The sequence below is a fragment of the Diadema antillarum genome, unplaced genomic scaffold (assembly GCF_040938485.1).
Source record: "Diadema antillarum isolate AM-2024a unplaced genomic scaffold, OU_Dant_1.0 seq00001435_RagTag, whole genome shotgun sequence".
Lineage (NCBI taxonomy): Eukaryota > Metazoa > Echinodermata > Echinoidea > Diadematoida > Diadematidae > Diadema > Diadema antillarum.
The window spans coordinates 549,982-573,750 of record NW_027272185.1 but is presented as its reverse complement, the minus strand read 5'-3'; the positions used below and the strand labels follow the sequence as shown (position 1 = coordinate 573,750).

The window sequence follows — 23,769 nt, the reverse complement described above, 5'->3', positions numbered from 1 at the left end:
CTGATTTGTGGCAAACATATCAGTCATACTTCGTAAGTGTATCATCATGTATAGGCATCCGTGTTGTGCTTACTCTATCATGAGGAGGGTGCATACAATGATATTAATAATGATAAACGGTACTTATAATAACGCATAACACATATGTCCCTATATGCGCTCAAAAATGGAAAGATTATACAAAAACATGTAACTCCAATTACAATGAGAGTGCTGACCTTCATGTTTGCCTACACTGTAAAAAAATGCGTTTTCAAAGCAAACTTAAATCTATTATTATCAGTGATTTGTCTTAACTTCTAATGTAGATTATTCCGTTAGGGTAGAGGCGTTCTAAGCAAATGTACCTACGACATTGTTGATAACAGAACAACGACCTAGTTGTTTGCCAAAGCCAATATCCTCAATATCATGCAGTCGTATCGTCCTCCGTAAACGTTGGCATTAATCTTTCACCCCTGAATTTCTGTTCAACACGTGAATTCCCTAGCAATAAACATACCGAGAAATAAATATGATCCGAGACCCTCCCCACCCCCATCCGCAGGAATCCGTATTCTATAACGTAAATGATATCTCCCGATTGAATACAATTACCCGGAGGATAAAATCCTATCTATCCAAAATTTAGCCATAATTGACCCCCATATATATATGCCTAGTGGTTGTATTGTCAGGCGTTTGTTGTCGAAGGCTTGAAAGGTTGCTATAGGTGTATGCTGCAATTTGTTTGTTTGTTTGATAGTTTTGTTGTGTTTCGCTTTTGGGTGTTTTTTTTTTCTGAATACACTACATACAAGAAACGATTAAATGGTGTTTATCACTGCAGTGACTACTTCGTTGTTAGGGATCTATTTCTGCTAGGTTATCGATCTATTTTACGTAGAGTTTCAGTTAATAGTAAGTAATATGGTACGTCCTTTCAATGTTACCATAGAGTATGACAGATTTACCTGACCAACATATGAACGTTTTGAATAAATTACAAAATCATTGTCACATGAAATAGACAACGAACGTCTGTATAATTCAACATTCTTCACCAACAGCCATTTTTCATAGACCACAAAATAATATTTACAATTTGAATTCAATACGAGTTCTACACAATTTCCCTCCAACCGTGCTTAATGACGTGCTGATAATGGAACATAATAATATCTACAATATTTATGCAGACACAACTGAACGATTGTCAAAGAATAAGTGTATGTCTCTTACTGGCAAACTTAGAGTTCCTGTCTGTGCAACAGTTCGCTTGATTGAGAGTTTTCCTGATTAAAGGTTAGATTTATTTAGCATTGATAACGTTTTCATATTCATTTTCATTCGTTTCTCATTTTCATTCTCGAATTATGTTTTCTTCTCTTGTCATTTGCCAAAGGCATTAAAAGATCTGCCATGGATTTCATGTGATTTGTTTCAGAGCAGCAAGAAGAAAGATAACTAAAATTTATGGATAGTTAAACTAAAATGTATTCTTCGCTTGGACGTGGGTTTAATTAATCGTAATCGCTCCTGCCTTTAAACAATTAGCTGTTAGCTATTCAAATTCATGAAATTCTTCCGTCGACAAGCAGTACCCGCTGCATGCTATAAGAATTGGAACCAACACTTGCTGTCGGGCGAAAGCTATATGGTCTAATGGAGATGACGCCTGTCCGGTGATCAGGAGGTCGTAGGTTCGAATCCTGCTCGAGTATGTACGCCCATGATTTTTTATCATGGCTACTACTAAAACACTGATCAATTCAGTGCTTACTTACGTCGATATAGGGCAAGTTATCAATCAGTTGCAATAGCTGTTAGCCGTTCTTATACTTTGCGTGTGGGCGTGTGTGCGGTTGTGAGTGTGTGTGTGTGTGTGTGTGTGTGTGTGTGTGTGCGCGCGCGGTTCTTTCTCTGTACAAAGAAAGAAACAGGGTGGTAGAAAGACCGTATTGGTTCGCCCAGGGAAAGAGTGGAATCTCTTTGCAATTTGTGCAAATTTATGCGTAGGTTCTATACCATGACAATTGAATGCTTTTTATTTAACTAGCTTTGATGTTCCATGGTGCCTCAAGCCTCTCTTCCATAAAGTTTGGATATGGTGACCAAAGAAGAGGTTCTAGATCTCAACAATTTTAAACTGCATTTTAAAGGAAATGTTGAAATCCTTTATGGAACTTGGTGGTAATCTTGTACGGAATAATTACTTTAAGTTGTTGTTTGTTTTTCAAATCTCTTTGTTATTAGTACCCCAGACTGAAAAAAGAAGTGCAAGTATCTCATAAATAAGATAAAAAATAAACAACTTGCGCATATATTTTTTTTGAGGTACTATGAATAGAGAAATAGGCCTACTCTTGTCAAACTCTGCTGCGTGATTATTTCATCCGGGTCTCATTACTTAATTACTTAATTGATTAATATTAATTACTAGTAATTAACATGGTCATACTCAGGTAGCATAAGAGTATTGGAATGTAATAATTATGAAAATGACAAGGTTTTTTGTGTGTTCTCATGGAAGAAAATCGTGCAGTTACTGGCCTTTCACCCTATTAATGGATTAAAACAAATTGACAATGACAAATCAAATCATATCTGCTCACAATATTACTGAAAAAAGTCGAAATGTCTGTATGGGAAATGGATGTTCAATCTTTTGGATGATGTCCCAGTTTTTCTTTTATTCTTCTTTTCTTCTATTTCGTTCAGCAAAGCAAAGCATATATTTCAAAAACTCTAATTCAACGTTGTAGTATTTGGTGCGCAAAGCGAAAAGCAGAGTTAGCTTTTCTTCCAAAATTTATAAACACCATCTTCAGTCTTACGATAACACACACACACACACACACACACACACACACACACACACCCCCCCCCCCCCACACAAAAAAAAAAAAACACTAGTCTGCAGGTTAGGCCTGTCAATACAAATTTTCAAGTATTTTGACACCGAAGTCAACCATTAAGATGATCACAAACGAAGCATTATTTGGTGAAAAGTTTGCCAAATTTGGTATGAATAATTTTCTTTCATAATCGATTGCTTGATTCAGAACTGTATTGAAAACTATGTTATATTGTTCTGAATACCACTGTAATTCCAGTGAGGAAAATAACTTGCCAAAACACCCCGAATGATTATTAGATATCCCTCCCTCTCTCCCTCTCTTGCTTTCGTTTTCTCTCCGCGTGCACGTGAAACGTCGAATCGCCATAAAAGGAAATGCGCCCTCTGTAGTTACAGACGGTAGGAGACGAGGAACTTCAGGGCAATTCCGCGGTTAGTAACGTTACATTTGAACAAATTTAGATATTTGTTTTTACTACTAAATTACCATTTATTCATTTCAAGCCAAAATTATGTCAAAAACATGTTCATCATTCCCAGGTTTATGATACAGAAAAGAATGAATACAATCCAAGAAATAATAGCATTGCTATGGCAACTTAAAGGGCTGGTTAGTAACGTTACGAAAAAAGGACATGACAAAAAAATCAAGGTCTTGTAATAAAAAGTGTGCAAAAATTCAAGTTACTTCAAACAAAGTGTTGCATTAATTTCAATTATTGCATCATGACAAATGTTCACACAATGTTTTTTAGCAGTTCGACCAATAATTTCTTAACTAGACCCCCAAAAGCATGGTTAGTAACGTTACGGTTAGTAACGTTACATTTGTCCGGAGTAATTCCGCAGGTCATTTCACCCTTTTGTAATTGACAAAATGTCACATGACTTCTAGAGTATTTAAATGTATTTATCTTTTACCCTTTAGCAAAACTTTGAGGAAAAAATTTCTAAGGAACCCACTGTAATTTGCATTTAAGTGAATTTCAGCATCCCCAGTCCCACATGTACATTTTAAATGATGGTTTTAGATCTCGCGAAATCAATAAATACGAAAGATAAAATCTACTGAATTTGAAAGACCTTAATGATTGGTGAACATCCATGGCATTAGTTGATACCTAGATTAAAGAGTAAGATAAAGAGGCACATTTCTTTTATACATGTCATGTCCACCTAATTGCGGAATTGCCCTTCAGGGTTTTGTATTCCTGGGGGCATTTCATGAAGCGTTTTGTCGGATATTTTGTCTGACAAACTGTTAAAAGCTACTGGAATTCTTGCATCTGATTGGCTGAGAGCAAATTTGTCCGACAAAGTTGTATTATATATTAATTGTATTTATATTCTTTCAAATTTTGTGTTACAAGAATAATGTGAGCAAAATGAGCTTTATGCCCATTTTATTTTGTATAAAATGTTACTTCATGGAATTCGACATTCCTCTACAATCTGCTCCTTCTGCACTCTTACACCCAACACCCGTTTCAATTTGTATACACTGTATAGAAAATGAAATGGGTCGCACTGTCACACAACACCATTGAAATTAGAAGACTTGACAAAATGAACTTCCATTTTCATTTCATGTAACTTCTATTTTCATTTCATGTACTCTGTGTAGAAAATGAAATGCGAGTGCGAGTGTGGAGACCCCAGGAGATGTGGTGTCACAGTACACAGGTGTACTGTGACACCACACCCCCTGGGTCCGCACAGATCTGCATTTCCATTTCATTTTGTATAGTCTGTATAGAATGAATGAAAGTTGCACATTTCACTTTGTATACTTTACAAGACTGACAGAACAGGACTGAACAGAGATTCTAAGACTGAACTTTATTTTCATTTCGTAGCGATATAATTATTCATCTCTTCTTTATTGGCAATCGGCTTAATGTACAAGATATCTACAAGAAGTCCGTGAAGCAATCCTGTTGCCACTACAATTCTATGCTTAATAACATCTCAAGTTTGTACTGGTGTGCAGATGTTGGGCAATTTCAAGTCATTTAAGATAAAGCCGTCATAGGTGGGTACATCATGTTCTGTTCAGCTAAACGTCTCATGGCAACAGGGATTCATGCGGGTGGAATATGTCAGAAAATTATCAAGACTAACTGCACAGTGATTTGTATCACACAACACATCTTCATTTATTTTGTTTGTTGCTCGGAAAGAGAATTAAACCAAGAGATGGGTCTTAATACATGTATCGGAGAGCCTTCTTTCAATCAGTCTTACGCTTCAAAATTGTAGATTTACATAATTTTGTCAATTAAATGCCAAAATCGAGGAACTGTAATCTAATTATTACCTATACAACAGTTATGAAAATTGGTTTCCACGCATCTCTACCTGAATGTAGTGAGCAAAACTATAGTTCACATGGCAAGTTTTTTCTTTTTTAGTTTTAGTATTAAATACATCATCATAAGGCATAAAGTTATGTTGGACAGAGCAAGGGGAGGCTACTGAAATAACTGGAAAAGAGTTTAGACTTCACTCTATAACGTTTAGATGCATTACACAGGATGTAAAAGTCGTCTGCACTGTGCTATTGACCAATAAGGAGTGCGGAGGGGAAGGTCCCTGCCGCCGGAGATAGCTCTGTGGTCGGTGTCTGCGCGTGGGTTAGTCTGCAATCGGGTGCTCCGCATTCTGGGTCGTAGACTGGATGAATAAGCTAGAGATCTATCTAAGAGACAAAAAATACTTATTGAACATATAGATACTACGATGATCAGAATCAATTACCTTTTCACTTGTTTTGTTCATTTTTCCGTATGAAAAGATAAACGGATGTTGGGGAACCGGATGAAATCTTGGCGCATGGCATACGATAGCACGATAGATTCTGATATTAATTTTGTCCCAAATATCAAGCTCAAAAACCCCAAAAGCAATGAGCGCCTAGTCAATACATTAAGGTACCGCTAGAAACAATAGTCCTATGTTATCAAGGTAAGTTTATTGCGTAATAAATATTTTACAAACGGTTTACGGAACCTTAGCTTTAGCGATAAAGATATCAAAACGAGATAATTTGGCCACGCCCTATACCGCAAGACAAGTATCACAATTTCATACTGCAAGTGTAGATTTAATAGCAGGCACAGCCTAAAGGCAAATGAAATGACCCAGCTAGGTGTGCTGGTTGGTGTCTGCTGTCGAGGATGGCTCCGTGGTCGGTCCAGCAGGTGTCTGCGCATGGATTGGTCTCGCTGGCTATGCTGGCTACACGCCCCACAAAGGCCATTGGGCGATTCGGCTTGGTGGGGTTGTCGACTAGCAATCACCTTTGACATGAGAGGCATAAAAGTATGAGCAACCAGTTAGCATACTTTCCATACAAATTGTCACAGAAGCTGTTTACCCTTCCTCCCCCCCCCTGCTGTCAACCATACACACATGTCTGTTCCAGATTCTTATAGACACCCTTAACATGGAAATGGGTTGGGATTTGACCCCTATCTTATCTCACGGGCTTTTGGAAGGGGTGCCACTAAAGAAAAAAAAAAGCATTACGCCTAGCTGTTACGGGCATTTGGAAGGGAAGCCAGAAACATTACTCCCCAATCATAGGTTTCTGGAAGGGAAACTATCAAAGAAGTGAGACATACGCAGTGCAAGTGAAGAAATGTCCTGCGAAAAGGAGGCCGGCTCGGCATTCTGTGCAGCAAAACATGCACAGTAAAGTAGGGAAATTACATTTGGGAGAATTGGGACAAACACCATAAAGCTGCACTAAAGTTTACCCCTATTTCGGAATTGTTCGGGGAGTTGAAACTAACCCTATTCGGAACCCTTCAGGATTGCTGGGAAAAAATTTGACAACTACCCCCAAGTACACCTAGTTTTAGAGATATTTCGGGACAACACTAATAGAACCCCTATTTGGACGATTATTCGGGATTTTTCCCCAAATTGAGCTCTTGATGTTCTTTTCCCGAAAAATCGAGAACGCCCATGCGATGCAGAGGACTACCACGAGTGGTAAACAATACTCGGTTTGAGAACGCTAAAATAGAAAAGCGATAAAACCGAATCATATAGGCATCGCGCTTTAAATTTACTAATGGACATGCCTATCGCATTAAAGAAGCAAATTTACTAACAATTTTGCAATCAAATTGCCGCAAGCCTCAAGTAAAAGCGGAAACGGGCTCGTACGTGATCGGTATCACTTAGCAGTTTAAATGAACTTCAAATTTAATTTTCTATTATTTTAACAGTATTACCATGGAAGAAAAGTATTTTAAAAGAACAGATCTAAATGACATGCATTGTGTTAAGTTTTTTTTCCTCACTAAGACCATGAAGGTTAATGGTCCTTTTGTTCAACCGTTGTAAATGTTGGTTCAATAGGCTAGTGGGATGTATGTCAATATGTTTCATTTGCAGTTTGTGAAATTTCTTTGAGTTAGGCCCTACCAAAGATAATAGATAAGATAATAGATTTGTTAAGCGTCTTTGGGCCCTACCTGAATGGATGCTGTTCGTTATTCCGAAGTTTCGTTATTCCGAAGGTTCGTTGATCCGAAACACACAAATTCCCTATACCTAGAGTTTCGTTAATCCGAAAATGAAAAAGGGTTGAATTCGTTAATCCGAACATTTGTGGCGTTATTCCGAAGGTTCGTTATTCCGAAGGTTCGTTAATCCGAAAATGAAATAGGGTTCTTTATTCCGAAGGTTCGTTGATCCGACAATGAAATAGGGTCCGTAACGAACCTTCGGAATAACGAATCTTCGGAATAACGAACCTTCGGAATAACGAACCTTCGGACTAAAGAACCTTCGGAATAACGAACCTTCGGAATAACGAACTGTAACCACCTGAATTACCTATAGGTACTTTTGGTGTTCGTTTATGTATAGTGTTGTAGTGTAATGTACGAAGAATTTCCAAGATGGACAATGAAGTAAAGGAAATCAATCAATCAATCAATCAATCATTCATTCATTCATTCATTCATTCTTTCTTTCATTCATCCATTCATTCATTCATTCATTCATTCATTCATTCATTCATTCATTCATTCATTCATTCATTCATTCATTCATTCATTCATTCATTCATTCATTCATTTATTCATTCATTCATTCATTCATTCAATCAATCAATCAATCAACCTGCAAACAGTGCACAGCCAATTGGTCCGGTGAACATCCTTTCATTTATTGCGTCGTCCGCCCGCGTCGCGTTTTGTAGTCCAATCCAGTGTAAACACAAACATCGAGCGCACGTGTTACCGTTATCGTATACGGTATGAATGCTGCAGCTCCACTCCAGCACACGTGAATAACGATGAATGTCGACGAAGAAACTGCTTTTCCAGTATTATCAGAGAGACAGAGGCAAGTAGACTAAGACAAATGTTACATATTTAACGACTGCATAACTGTTAGTTGTAAAAATTAAGTTTGGTGAAAGTTAGAAGGTCTAGACTGGTATCTCTCGTGCAAATGCTTGAAATGCTTGCGCTTTGTAGCTGTCGAGACGTTGAAAATTACAGTCCCATATATACCAAATGGTGTTGGTAGTAATTTTTCCGAAAGCGTGTCTCTGGATCTGGAACCGGATTGGATACTCTGCAAATTACACTGAAAAACTCTGGATAGAGAGTGTATGTTTGTCTGTCTGCATGTCTATCTCAGTCTGTGTGTGGTCATGTGCATTCTAGGAACTGCATTTCGCACCTGACTTCATTCAACTTAGCCATAAATTTAAAGGACAAGTTCACCTTCATATAAATTTACATGTGGTTTGAGTAAAGGCAACAATATTTGTAGTAGAACACATCAGTGAAAGTTTGGGGAAATCCGACAATCCGTTCAAAAGTTATGAATTTTTAAAGTATCTGTGCAATCACTGCTGGAGGAGAAGACTACTACAGTGTATGATGTCACATGCATACAACAATATAAGGAAAATAAAAAGAGAATTTCACAAAACTTGACTTTTTTAATAAAGTGCACATTTCTTCGACATGTTACTGACTTATGTTAGGGGTAATATTATTTCCCATGACTTCTGAAAGAGAGAAGTTGAGTGTCCTTTTATTATGTGAGAAAAGTGAGAATATCTTGAATTTTCTTTATACTTTCTTTATATAGTTGTACTCATATGACATCACAAGCTATAGTAGTCTTCTCATCTTGCCGTGACTGAGCAGAAACTTCAAAAAAATCATAACTTTTGAACAGATTGTCCGATTTTCCTCAAACTCTCATTGATGTGTTCTACTAATATTGCTGCATTCACTCAACCCACATGTCTATGAAGGTGAACTTGTCCTTTAAATCATTTTTACATTGCCATTGATTGGTGTATTTTCCAGACCCCTACGACGCTATGTTGATTTTTTGTTCCCACTCCCAGTTTACTTGAATTAAACTTAAGTTGACACAATAGTTGCTTAATTATTAGATAGCTTACTTCAGTTTCAGATTTTGCAGGCTGTGTACACTGCGATTGCCAATGTTAACGAAGAGTGAGTGGTCCTGAGCAATATTAACATGAAAGTCAACGTCGATATCGTAGCTCCCCGATGACCAATTTGGTTCAAATTTATGCGAGTGGTTGGAGATAAGCTAAACTATCCTCTGAAGAGTGTGATTTTGGTGCGATTTGGGTTTCCGGAATTTGAGATATCAACATGGATACGAAGGTACATTAACGCCACACTTTGCTCTTCAAGCCTAGTCAGTTTGGCTTCTGATTTTACAGTGCAGAAATCGCCTCCACATATACACATCAGGGGTCGCACTTAACTTTTTTTTGAACTAGCCAGGCGGACTACTTAGAATCAATTTTGACACTGAAGCAATATTTTGGCTAGCCAGACGGACTAGTAACTTCAGAATTTTATGATTTTTGGCTAGTCCGATGTGATTTTGGGTGGCCAATGGCCAGCGGACCATCGCCAATTTCGAACCCTGATGTGTTTACCCACAGAATATTTTACATTATTTTGTGTGGACCACACTGCAACAAATAATACTAGACTTTATTACGAATAATTTTTCTTCTTCCATCTGTAGTGTATCTTTCGGGATCTAATTGTTAAAATCATAATACCCTTAAGTTGTTCCACATGGAATGCATTTCTCATGTCATCAAGTTATTGTAGATAGTGTCTGCTGAGGACATTAATTCCTGACAAACCAACCAGATCCAGACCCAGAATACTGCCATTAATGTACAAACATAATGGCCTAGACTGACACATACTCAAAGTATATACAGTGTATTTAAACTGGTCAATAAGGATGACCATATACAACTATGGCGCTGCAGTGGTTGATCTGTTTACTTTAGTTTGATCTTGTAGTATTTTGTACATCTACCTATATGTACAGACAGTATATCCATGTTCATTCAAAAGAACAATAGTATTATAAGAATTTATATAATTTCAGAATCATCATTTAAGAGGGTAGACCTACATGTATATGTTTCAAACTTAAATGACCTTCATTTAATTCATTAGTGCTTGAAGTTGTAGATTTGTCAGTCTTTTTTTAAACGGGAGGAAATGCATTTGTGCATACTTCTTCAATTTCTGACAGTCTTCTCCATTTCTGTCATATTTTTGTCCTGCATGCTTGCACCCAAAACAGGAAGTGCATGGTCTGTGTCTCTGAAAATGCAAAGTATACCTGTCCAAGATGTCGGACAACTACCTGTTGGTAAGAACCCAGTCTTTTGACAAACATAAATTGCTTTTCCTGTGTGTCAAAAAGGCCTTTCCTTCTTTAGGCCTACTATGATTTTTTCATTATGTTTCAGAGAAAAGTATGTTGAACATTACACATCCATTTTTCAAACCAGTAAATTACCATTGTAGTTTTGGGAATAGCTGTGTTCAAGATGATCTATTGTAATAATTGTGGACTCCCTCCCCCCCCCCCCAAAAAAAAAAAAATATATATATATATACATGTATATATATGTATTACGCATATTAGCAGAGCTCCCTAGTTTTTCTGAATCTGTCGTAGGCTCCCCGAAAACTGAGCAAAGTATCCCACCATGTCCTGACAAGAGGATATTAAAGATCTGGTCGTGTGAAGCTTTTGGTCCAATTGAATGGACGTTCAGTTGCTGGCCACTGGGGTGGCTCAGAAAAACAGTTCATTTCCTATCATAGATAATAATAAGCATTCCAGTTGGTATTAATGAATAATCATGTACACGCTGTTCAAGTGCAGTGGTGTCTTTTCAATGATAAAGATAGAGTGTAATCATATTGTTCTGTTGTTTCTCAGTTTTTCAAAAGACATAGAATATTTGTAATGAAGTGTCAACACCATTTGGCAGATTAAGTGTACATTTAATTAAGCAAACATACTGTATCATGAAGTAAGGTCAGTATTCTTACCGCAGATGTGGTGAATGTAATTTCATGCATTACATATCTCATGTTGTCAAAAAAAAAAATATTTGCTGATTGAGTAACATGCATTTTATATTTCACTAGTTAATCTGTGATAATTCATTTCCTGCCTTGTTTGTGTTTATCCTTCACAACTCTCAGTTTAGCTTGTGTAAAGCAGCACAAATCCCAGTCTGGTTGTTCAGGCGTCAGGGACAAGACAGCCTTTGTAGCTGTGAAAGACTTCAGTGAAAATCATCTTCTGAGTGGTATGCCTAATTTCAGCCCAAATGGAAGCTTTGAATTTAGAAAAAATTAAGATGTTTTGGTTTGTCATTAAAATGATGAAGATAGTTGTATAACTCTAATTTTGGTAGTTCTATGTAAGATGAAGCTGCTCTCACATTCTAATGCAATCTACTTCCTTCTTTTTTCTTTGCTGAGTAGTCCATTTTGTACGGTGTTGTCAATTTACACCATTTACCGCTGTATATTATTTTCAAGAATGATATGTGGACAAATTAAGATGTTTTTGCATTCTGGAGAAGAGACTTATTAACTTGTACTTATTTTTTTTTTTATTTCATTTTTTTTTTTGGTTTTTGTTTGGGGGGGGGGGGAGGGATTTTCAAGATGTTTACGGTAGCATTTTAGTGCAAGCATTTCCCACATATGCTATAATATATCAATATATGCCAAAGTATACACACATGTTATTTTCTTGAGAAGTTTATGAAATAACAGTTCGAATTTCAATATCTTTTTTAATTGATAGTTTCCCCCAGAGGATGCATTCCATATAGTGTGGAGTTTTTAAATTAAAGCTTAACCATAGATGATGTTATCATGATTTTGTGCTTATAACGAAGTGATTCCCTTTCTCAGACTACAGGTTTCTAGAAGATGCAGACAGGAAGTGCTACAGTGCAGTCGGTGACATCAAGAATAAACCAGGCTTCCTCAATTTCAGAGTGAGTAAAATGTCTAATGACATGCATCTGAGTCATTTCAAGTATTTAGACCATTAACTTATCAGCTGAGTGGCCGTGGTAGCATTTTCATTTTTACTGTAAAGCTATGAGGGGATTATTATGTTGATTTATGTGATTCTGTGCCAATTATGCAACCAAAAAAAAAAAAAAGATAATAAATAAACGTAGATTGTATTCTGAAAGGATGACATTTTTCCAGTTGATGCATGTGTGTGTGTAACCTGTTACACCTTTCTGTTTAGAGCTCAAATTACTACAATAGCTCAAAATTTCCTGGTCTGCATCAATTGTATGTATCCAAATATCCATTTTGTGCAAGAACAATGTCATTGAGATAAGGAGCAGTATCCATGAAACTCACAGAATGCTTTTCACATTCCTGTGTGCAAATAGCCTTCAAATCTCCAAATATATTACAAGTCTGAGCACTCTTTCTCATCACAGGTTGTTCCTGGAAAAAAAGCAAACAACACATTTACTTGAGGTTTTCCCAACATTGCAAAACTTTTACTTCCGCATGCAAACTGATTCCAGGTATTGGGGTATATTTGGTAGAAACGGCAGTATCAGATAGACCATTACTAGGTCTGTAGTGTCTGATCTCTCTTAAACTGAAAATACAGCAGGCAATGGCCAACTAGTTTGTAAGTTTGCATTTTTTATGCCCTGACAGTGGAAACTTGTGAGCAAAGAGGCATACAAGAGACACATCAGACTCAGACTTCTACCCCATCATTTCACCAAGCATCGGGAAAATTCTACCAGCTTCAACAAAAAGTGAGTGCCACGGTCCGTCTATAGGGTGTTTATCTGTTACATTACAAAGAGGTCGACTTCATAGTGTGAGAAAAAAAAAAGATGAGAGGGATTTGCTAATACACAGATGACAGATTGTCTTAAAGCTGTCACAGGCTGGCCAGAGATTGATAGTATTATTCACTCATACAAATTTATGATCATTGCATCTAATTGACACATTGGCCTTGATCAGTGTAGATAAACACAGAATATCCAGTGTTTTTAGTGTTGCTGTTGTAAAAAAAAAATAATAGGCATACATACTCGGGTTGGACCCTTGTATCTACTTGACTGCTGAGCTTCCACCCACCAGCCATTGCTGGTTCTGATCCCTCATAATAGTTTGTACTGCATGTTTATTCAAGTTAATGTATTCTTTAATACATCAAATTGTTTTTATTATTGCAACTCATTAATTCATTAATTGAAGAATCAGTGTGTAATCCTTGCTTACCTGCAGGACTAAACTGATGATGTGGCATGTAAAATGGATCTTCCCTCAGGCAGAAGCTGAGTACATCAACATCAGGTAACAAACAGACAGATTAACCGACATACCATGACTGACAGGTCAATTTGATTTTAATCCCCATTTTATTATAATACATGCTTACTATTTATTGGAGAAATTGAATGTGTATGTATACCCTGCTCACAAAGTAGTTATGATTAGATAATCCCCAAGTGTTACTGAAACCTCAGGACCTGGCGTGGGCTCACCTCATTTTCTACATGTGTTAGTCATGTGTTAGTCACGTGTTAGTCACATGCCAGTCACATGTTTTTGTCTCAGACCATCTATTGAAACACACAACTTCCAGCACAGAATTTAATGGTTATCATGTAGGCTTAATACATAATCAGTCAGACCGCAACGTCCTGAAAAGCCTTCGCATTTATCGTACGCGTATGCATGGACCTCGCGGACATGAATACATAATGAGCTGGGAGACCACATTTTTAGAGAGTCTGTAAATCTAAACGACATTATCAATCTTCATGATTTATACATTGATAAAAAGCTGAAAAGTTGTACTTTGATGAAATTTGACCACTTAAAAGGTTATGACATATTAAATATACTGAACAAGGAAATTAGAAAACACAAAATTTGCATATTTTTCATTTTTCTTAAGGGGTACACTAGACCAACGAAATTAAGGTGGACCAAAATAGAAGAGGTATAAAATGAAAGCTCGGAAATATCATTCTATGAAAACATAATGACTTTATGTGGACTGATCCTATGAACGGGTCAGGTTGGCGAATAAATCATTGCGTTGTACAGTTAATTTTTGACGAGATGTCAGTTTGCCGCGAATACGCGCTTCTGATTGGTTAATTCCCTCTGAGTGGAGAGTTGAACGAACCTCGCGGAATGACAGTAAACGTGTACTCTTAATACACTGTGTGTAGATGACAGTGTAGGACCCTATGGTGTGTGTGTGTTCGCGCGCACAATACGCGCTCAGGTTCAGGCAACTGCAGCTAAGATCTCCACGTAAACAACAAGAACAACACTCCACTCTGATCGAAATCTCAACTTTGGCTTGAACTTTGTTTGCACAACTAGATAGAGTAGCGTGCATTAATAAATAGCATACAAATCAATAATAAAGGATCTAGCATTAAGTTTGCGCACATGAGTTCTTTGGGGCTCTCTATTTGGTATTAGAATAATTATTCCTTATTAATCCACTGTCCCCATCGCTGAGTAATTTATCTAATGATACCCTGGGAGCGCATGATCATTCATGTATCTCAAATTGCCACACTATTATTTTTACTCGACGAGACTTTCAATTTTTATTGTTTTCTAAGCGAGGGACCAATTCAGTTCTTACTGTGCTATCATAACAAGTATATCTAAAACGTTGGCTATCATTCATATGGTGATTCAACCTATGAACGGGTCGGGTTGGCAATAAATACAAAGCCTTGTTCTAATTTGTCTCAGGGTCGTTTGGAAAATATCGATATAATGCAGAGATATGAATAATGGTATCATAAGCTCATTTTATATAATGTAAGCATTAAAAGGTGTGATTTATTTCAAATATTCACAAACCATGTCAATTAGTCATGGATAGTAGATCTTCATGTCGTCAATAAGTGAATCTCGTAGACCATGCACTTTGTCTCTGAATTATCTCGCAAAATCTCGGGTGCTGAAAAGGACATGCGCGAAAGCCTTCGCGTATGATAAATTTTTGATTTGAGCTCATTAACAGCAGCGTTGCGGTCTGACTGTAATGCCTCCTGCCAACTTTGTGGTCAAATTCTATGCTTCCATCAACTGCTCCTCTGATTTTGGTTGAATCAAATAAACATCTCAAGTCAATTTCTTCCTGAATAAGTTGGATGAGTGGAAAGAATAGTCATCATAATGAACTACATCTCAAATGAGGAAAGAGATCAATAATGCAGAGGGGTGAAGATGTGCAGCGGCTGATTTTTTTACCAGCTTCTCCATGTTCAAATTTCCATTGCAAGCTGTAGAGCATATGAGCGACATGCAACGTAGTCACTATTTTTAATTCTAGATGGATTGCTGTAAAAGTGGGTATTTTCTGAGCGAGTAATTTTTCGCATTCTGCCGAGTAAGATGACTCTCGTGTCTTTTTGATTCCGCAGAATCAAGACATTACATATAAGAAGCAAAATCTGCATGTGTTTATTTTCATACTAGTTTCTGCTCGCGCATAATGTGCAAAAAAATATCCACATTGTAAAAATGTCCACTTTTACAGTATGTGAAGGTGAGGCCATGAATCTGAACTCCCCAACATATTTCGGGAAGATTTCTGAAACTAGCAATGGTCTCCTCTACTCTGTCTTTCACAAAACAGACTTCAAGAGACAGTTACATTAAAAGAAGCACTGTGCAAATACATTCATCCAGAGACTGCGGATCCAGTCATTAGACAGAGGTAAGAAAAAGAAAACATTGCTATTTTCCAATTGCATTTATATGTTTTTGTTCTTGCTTGAATATTGACATGCTTAGTCACACTATGCATTAGTAAACACTCTTCAGGTACTTAAACTAAACCACAAGTGCCTTTAACAGATGTTTTATCATTCAGAAGTCAAAATTGTTATCTGTGTTGATTTGGGAAGTGAATATGGCATCGTGAAATTCAGTCTTATTAACATGTAGGGTTGCTACGAACTTTTGAATGTACAAGGATTGATTTCTGTAAAGGAGGCTCAGATGCAAGGTATATTATATTTCAGATGCGTACGCCAAATTATTCATTTTTGATATGATTCATGTTGGCCTTTGTAAACCATCTACTTTGAGAAGCATTTTCAAAATACAACTTTGCTGAAATATATTCATTGAAATTTTTTGGTGTTTATTCAGATTTTGGTAATGTTTCCAACACTCATATTGTGATTTCAGATGTTTTCCATTAACTGTTTTTATTTTTGACTTGGGAAATTAACCCAATCACGAAATAGCGCGCTATTTGATAATGTGAACACAAATTAGCGCGCTAATTAATTCGCTCTGATCGAGAAAATTTCTCGAGTCCAACTCGGGAAATTTCTGAAATAGCAGGATAACATAGCGAACTAGCGCGCTATTTGATAATGTGAAATCGCCTCAAGAAATTAATGCGACGCATCCCATAATCCCATCATGCCTAGCATGTGTGACCGGAAAGTGCACGCTCTACTGGTATGTACCCGACACTGTTTGCGCATGCTCAGCTGTCGAATTGGCTCGAAAAAAATTACGGGCTAAATCTCTTCGGGCTGGTGTGAATAGGAAATGAAATAGTGCGCTAATTTGCGATCACGAAAAATATCTCGAGCTTGGTTTTTTATCGGGCTGATGTGAAAACGCCTTATGATAGCTTAGTTAAGTCCCTGTATATTGATTTTCTGATCTTATAGAATGGGTTGAGAAAATTCTTCGGTCTCAGTGGTTGAGAGCTATGTGTTGATTTTTACTAACACTGTTTTGCCTCACTTACTCTGTGGCACAGTGTAGCCCCTGTAAACATGTCATTGTGTACCTTTGCATATATGGCTACATTGTAGCTAACCATGCATCAGTAAATTTACCTAGTACAGCCAAGCCTACAATGTACATCCAGTAAATTGGTCCACTACTTCCAAGGAAGCATGGCATCTATGGCAAGCCAAAGGGAAATGCATCCAGTAGATTTGCCATCAGCTTACATGATCAAGAAATTGATTTCTAGCAAAAATTTGTCCCCAATTCTCTAAAACAGTAGGAATAATGTGGATATGGTTACTATGGACTCCAGCCTATGTCACTCAGCTTTGCCTCATGTGTTAAACATTCAATAATTACCTTACACACTCAATTCTTACTGACACACTCAGACCTGTGCATCACTTGTATACTGCTGATCTATAAATTTGTCAGAATCCAGCTTTTATGTAATATAGAATTTGCCTGTCTAAGTGTAAAAGATAACCCATAGAAGACAACAGCTTACCCCCCCCCCCCCACAAAGAAAAATCCTTATTAGTGAAACATTTTTAAAGGAAACTGCCATAACACACTTTAAAAAAGAAAGTAATTGTGTGTGCATGCATTCAAACACAATGTTGTAGATGCAAAAATTGTCATGGTAAATTGATTTTCATGCATTTCGCGTTATTTTTGGCTAGTGCGAATTCTAAAACCTGTGATAATATCTTCAGTTTTCTCTGCACATTGTGAATGAGTTGGCAATTGTGCAGGGCGAATTCAAGGACCTGCAAATATGTTTCTGAGCTGCTCAGCGCCAAAATTTAATTGCGTGAAAATATCAAAATTTACAGTAGGTCAATTCAAAATGCTGTAGAACCATACTTCATAAGAAAAAGTTATTACATTTTTACATTTGAACAGGTTAGATTTTTATGTTTAAAACTGGCATTTGTGAGATTATAGATATCAGTAGATTCTGAAATAATTGTAGAGTTGGTGAGATATATTCTGCTACAGGTATGACCACACACACACACACACACACACACACACACACACACACACAAACATACATACACAGTGAAGGAATCTTATAAAACATTTAATTGCATATCATTTGTACAAAGTACTACATGCTGTTCTTTATGTTTGTTGCAAATAACCAAAGTTGTATACAGTTGTATTGTGAAGTTACGCTGTATATACTTCAGACATATGGATGTTGGTCAATGTATGGAGATATTCCTCAAGGCATAGAATATATTCCTACATATTTCTGCAGCTTCCCCCTTTCTCCCCCCCCCCCCCCCCCCCCCAAAAAAAAAAAGCATCAGCTAAGACAAGCAGGAAGGTGGCGGATGCTATGGAAGAGGGATATTTAGCCTGCTTACCAATACTCACAGTGATCATTTTATTGAGTATGACTCATGAGCAGATATACTAAGTGATGCATTGAACAGTGACAGTATTGATTGTTTGGGAATAAACAAACATTATCAGTATAGTGTCATCATCATCATCATCATCAGTGCCCCACCCTCAAGTTATGTCATCATATCCTGCCACAAGCTTTGGGTCAGTGTGCTCACCTTTCACCCCGCCCCTCAGGGCAGTGAATATTATTTCTCAACATGTTTTTTCTTCCCTCCCCCTTTTTTAAAAAGCTGATAGCTGAGATTATATTGTCATCATTCCATACTCTGACATCTAGACCAAGTCCCCCCCCCCGCCCCCCCCCGCGCCTTAGCGATTTGATATTTCACGTGTCACGCCCTTTCTGACTGAATAAATTGAGTGATCCGGATTCCTGGCCAGAGGGCTGTCATAGAATTCCCCCACCCTAGATATCCTGGCTTGACCCAGATATGTACATGTTTGTAGGTATAAATATATAGGAGTGAGTGTACATATTTGCCCCTAAGATACCAGGGGATAAGGTGCTGAGAAAAGTGCATCAGCGTAACTGCAGCATAATTTATGCGTAATCACTGGATGTCCCATGGACTAGGAATCAAAGTTGTCACAGGAGTTAAAGGGATGGTATAGTATTGGTGGAGGTGAGGATTGGGCTTTTAACTTTGTGTGAGATAGCAGGAGACTACTTCTGAAATAACACAAAGCATACCATTCTAAGGGGAATTCAAAGTTTATTGGATGAAAATTGGTTTTGGAATGGGTGAGACATCCAAAGACAAAGTAAAACAAAGCGATCCTAATAAAAAGTAGATCATACTTTTTCTAGGATTGCTTTGTTTTGGATATCTCAGCCATTTCAAAGCCAATTTTCATCAAATTAGCATTGAATTCCTCTTGGAATTACATACTCTCTCATATTGCATAAGAGGTTTCTCATTATCTTATCAAAAATGTTAGAAACCTGAAATTATGTCATAACCAAAACTATGATCCCTTTAATATACAAACAGATGTATTCATAGCATAATATTATTCTTTCTTTTTCTCTCTCTCTTCCCCCCTCTCTCTCTCTCTTTCTTTCTTCCTAATACTTGCATTCCCAGCTCTATTTTCATTCCCGGCAATCTTTATATAGCTTCATTATTGATATCTTTGATTTCCTTTCTCATATCATCCGTTTCTCGCCCATTTCTCCTGTCTATCTTTCTCTCTGACATATTCTCATTCGTTTTACATTTTTTCATCCTCATCTCCATCTCCTTGTCTCTTTCTTCTCTCTCTCTTCCTCTTTCTCTTCCCTTCCTTCCCTCCCTCTTTCTCTGTCACATGATCAAATCTCTCAGCTCATTTCAGTCATCGTGATATCTGTTATTTTTGTACTTGATTTCGTCTCTTCCTCCCAGACTGTGCCCATCTAGGTAATTGAATAGAAGGTGTATTGATTTACTCCAGGATATGGGTTGATGCAGCCAGTGCTATGTACACCTAAACAGACATATATTTTCACGGATATTTTAGTATGCCTATAGATGGTGCGTAAAGTTAGAGCATGTATGCTGGAAGGATGATCAGATATATTTTGTCCTTGATTTGCTTTTACTTTTCCATACAAGGAAGTCTGAAATATTTTACTTTTCATATTTCTGATGTGGATATATATGTTTAACTCATAATTTCTTTCAAATAGTATGCACCTGCAGATTGAATTAGTAGGGGAATACAGATATATACACACATATTATTTTCTGTATGTCGAACCAAAACTCATGCTCTGAATATTTCAATCTGAAATATTTCAAGGTCTATTGGAATGAAAACAATTACAGAGGATCTGTAATATGCTCTTATTTTCTTTATTACACACATTCAATAGATATTCACTTGTAGTTTTACAATATGTAGATAAGAACCACCTGATTTTTTTAGTGTCTTTCATTGGCCGTATGTATGTTATCTTTAGTTATAGTCAACTGGTCGTACTGTAGTCTTTTTTACAGCTGATATCACTGCCTTGATGGCTAAGAAGAAATATGATGATATCTCAAATTATCCTCCATAATTTCTCTGAAATGTTCAATCTTTCTTCATTTTCCTGATGAGGGAAATTGCCCATTTGCCCATTGTGTTGGTTATTACACACAGATCTATACGACTCGGTTGTGGTGCCCAGGGGTGCAAAATACAAATCCAGCAGTTTGCTGAATCATCACTATTTTTTTTCCCCAGTTGCTGTATCCTGGGTTACTGAAAAAGGGGGAAAACAACCATAACTGCCTTATATGCACAAAGATTTTGTAGCACTGATGTAAAAAAAAAAAGAAGAAAAAAAGAAAAAATATCTATGTATTCCTATTAATTATGGATCTTAGGTGTCCCAATGTAAATTGAGAATTGAATTTTGTTTGTTATCAAAACTGGAATTCCAAGTGTCGGTTTCTTTCGTTTATTAAATACAGTACATTTAATGCAACAGGGCCTATGGTTAAAGTGTGTGCACTTTCTTTGCATTCCCTCGAAACCATGTAACTGTGACAAGCATTTTTGCCATGATTTTAATCGATGATATCTTCATAGGAAAAGATCAGAAATCACCTACCACTTCTTGTACAGATCAAATGAGCCATCAGAACTTCTTTCCCTATTATTCCCTCAATGATTATTGGGAAAAAAAAGTATTATCATTATTATAGTACACCTGACTATAGATACGTTGAACACAGCTTAACAGTGGTGAATTGGAATAGTTAACGCCAATTGCCAAACTTTGGCCACCATGATAGCAATGTGTAACTGTACATCTTGTGAAGACAAGATCTCCGTAACCCTATGTCTGATGGTATCCTGGAGTATAATGGGCGACATCATGTCTTTCATTGGTGTCACAGTGTGTTGGGTTGGTCGGTAGCGCCGTCTGCCTCCAGATCCAAAGGACCCGGGTTCAATTCTCGAGTCTAACTGAGCAATGTTGTGTGTAATCATACCGTCCCCTCTAGTGAGAGGCAAACACTCTGTCCCTCGGATAGGACAAAAAATTGAGGTCCTTAGAGAGTAACAACTCATGCACGTTATGATCCCGCTTTATTCATTCACCGCAAGCAGCATAATCCGGTGAAGTGGTCCCGCCTCCCACTTAACTAGACCCCATAGAAGACCAGCTAGTGCAGCTGAATATGGGCTATCCAGCCATCTTCTCAGATGGAAATGAACAAACAAGCAAACAAACAAATCCTGATTTTGATGTGTAAATTTTGGCAGCTCTGGTAATGTTGACATGTTGCATACACATGTATTGTTCCTGAGTTATCATTAGCCGGGTTCACACATACACCAATTAGCGGGATACAAATCTCGAGATTTGCATCGCGATCGTCATCCCGAGTTTTTTTCATGTGTGGACAGAAAAAACCCGAAAATTAGCGGGATAAGCATCGCGATGCTAATCCCAAGAAATCTTGCACTGGTTCATCAATTAGCGGGATAATTGGCCCCGCGCTGGTACGTGTGAACGGTCAGGATTAGAATCTCGAGTTTTTATATCCCATCATGCATTGCGCACATCACTACAGCGAGGCCTCTGCGAAGAGGTCCTTCACCTCTTTGGCGCAACAAAACAACGGCACGCGAACCACACCACTGACGCGTAAAAAACAATGGGCAAAGGGAAGTGCGCACAGGCAGTGATAGAAAAGGGCGCTGCGTGACCCAGTTTGCAGGCTTTGCTGTTATCTCTATCGGGAATTAGCGGGATAATTCGGTACGTGTGGACGCTCGCCAAAGTAGCGGAATACTGAGCGCTATCCCTATCCTGCTAATTTGGTACATGTGGACGCTCACAAAAAAACTTGAGATATGGATCGCGATCATCATCCCGCTATTTTGTACGTGTGAACCCGGCTATTGTATGTCATCTTATTCTCTTTAGGCCATGCTCTCCTCTCTTGTGTACAGGCTAAAGAGATACTGCTCGTGTGGAGTTGACAATGTACAGGTGTTTATGAAGGTGGAGAACCAGCCAGCCAATGTCTTGAGGTGTGTTATCTTTTCTCTCTCTCTCTTTCTCTATCTGTGAATGTGATTGGTATCTCTTTCAACTAGGGTAGTAAAGCAATGTATTCAAGGATAAGTTCAACTAAATAAGTGATTTCACATACAGTGTAACAGGTGTATAGGGACAGTCTACATTGTATTTATGTTAACAGACACATCTTGTCCAAAATACATTCAAATTGTGAAGTTCTTGTGATGAATTCAATGTGTGGAATGCAGGTAGATTTGTTTGAACCTATTAGCCAATGCTCTGAACACAGTAAGCCAAATATTGTTGTCAGCTACTTGTCACATAGATTATAGATTTATAATTTTGAGTAGACTTCTTGTGCTTGTAGATGCTACAAGCAGAGTCCAGCCTACATATGTCTGGTGCTAAAAGTCAGTACGTCATGTCATATGTGTTGAATATTCTTAATGATACAAGTTTTTATTATTCATGCCTTGAAATTACATTGATCTTTAGAATTTGTTGTGATTACTGCACAAGGGATACAGGGTTTGGCAATCTGTGATACAGTGACGATTATAAACTGGGATAAAGGGATATGATAATGTTTGGCTATGAAAAGCAGACCAAAACAGGGCATACATTGTAGTACCACATTTCTCTGACATGCAGAGCAAACACTTTCTCAATGCTCCATATCTCATCAGGTATCACCAGCTCTCCCTGAATAGGACGTTGAAGGACAACCTGGTCGAAAAGTGTCTGGTGGAGTATCCCACAATGCACGTGGTGCTTCCTGAGAATGCTGCCCAGTATCCGTTGCTAACCGCAGGCAAGTACGCACTTGATTCAAGGATGAATAGAGAGACCCTGGAGAATATCGCATTTAAACAAAGGCAGGGAAGCAGAGAGCCAAAGTGCTTCAAGGTTTAGAAGAGAATTCTTAAATGCAGTCTGTCAAGACAATCAAGGCTATAGAAGCGTCAACACATCCCCAAACATGGTGTCCCATTTGGGCATCCGAAAATACAGCAGCTGTGTGTTTGCATGAGTTTACCGTCATTTTAAGAAAACTTGAGCAAAATGTAGGGCTATTGTGATCGTTGCCATATCAGCACATCACCTTATGTGGTGTCCCATTTGGTCATCTGGAAATAGCTGTGTGTTTGCATGAGTTTGCCATCTTCTTAGGAGAACTCACAATTTGTCTCCTACATTGAATCTCCCCACATTGTGGGAAGAGGCAATCCCCTCATGAATGTTCTCTGTTTACGTCTCATTGACAAGGATGCTAGGAGTTTATTCTGAACACAGAATTGATAAGTGTTATGGTCAGTCACTCACCAGTGTCGACCAGGAGTGAAACATAATATACCAAGGTACATGTACTTGTG

At 37.7% G+C, this 23,769-nt stretch overlaps 1 protein-coding gene across 1 annotated transcript; it reads left to right on the top strand.

Annotated features, from left to right (window-relative positions):
- Positions 1 to 6,015: 6,015 nt before the first annotated feature.
- On the top strand, positions 6,016 to 23,308 carry LOC139709438 (box C/D snoRNA protein 1-like). The gene is made up of 9 exons (XM_071621404.1): positions 6,016 to 6,119; positions 10,466 to 10,534; positions 11,383 to 11,489; positions 12,106 to 12,191; positions 12,886 to 12,989; positions 13,471 to 13,539; positions 15,860 to 15,940; positions 22,327 to 22,407; positions 23,083 to 23,308. The coding sequence occupies exons 1-9, from the start codon at positions 6,016 to 6,018 to the stop codon at positions 23,306 to 23,308; spliced, it is 927 nt and encodes a 308-aa protein (XP_071477505.1).
- The last annotated feature ends 461 nt before the right edge of the window (positions 23,309 to 23,769 follow it).

Coding starts and splice junctions, on each gene's coding strand:
- LOC139709438 (XM_071621404.1), top strand. CDS start 6,016: ATGGCTCCGTGGTCGGTCCAGCAGGTGTCTGCGCATGGATTGGTCTCG. Junction 10,535..11,382: donor TGTCGGACAACTACCTGTTG/GTAAGAACCCAG, acceptor CACAACTCTCAG/TTTAGCTTGTGTAAAGCAGC. Junction 22,408..23,082: donor CAGCCAGCCAATGTCTTGAG/GTGTGTTATCTT, acceptor ATATCTCATCAG/GTATCACCAGCTCTCCCTGA.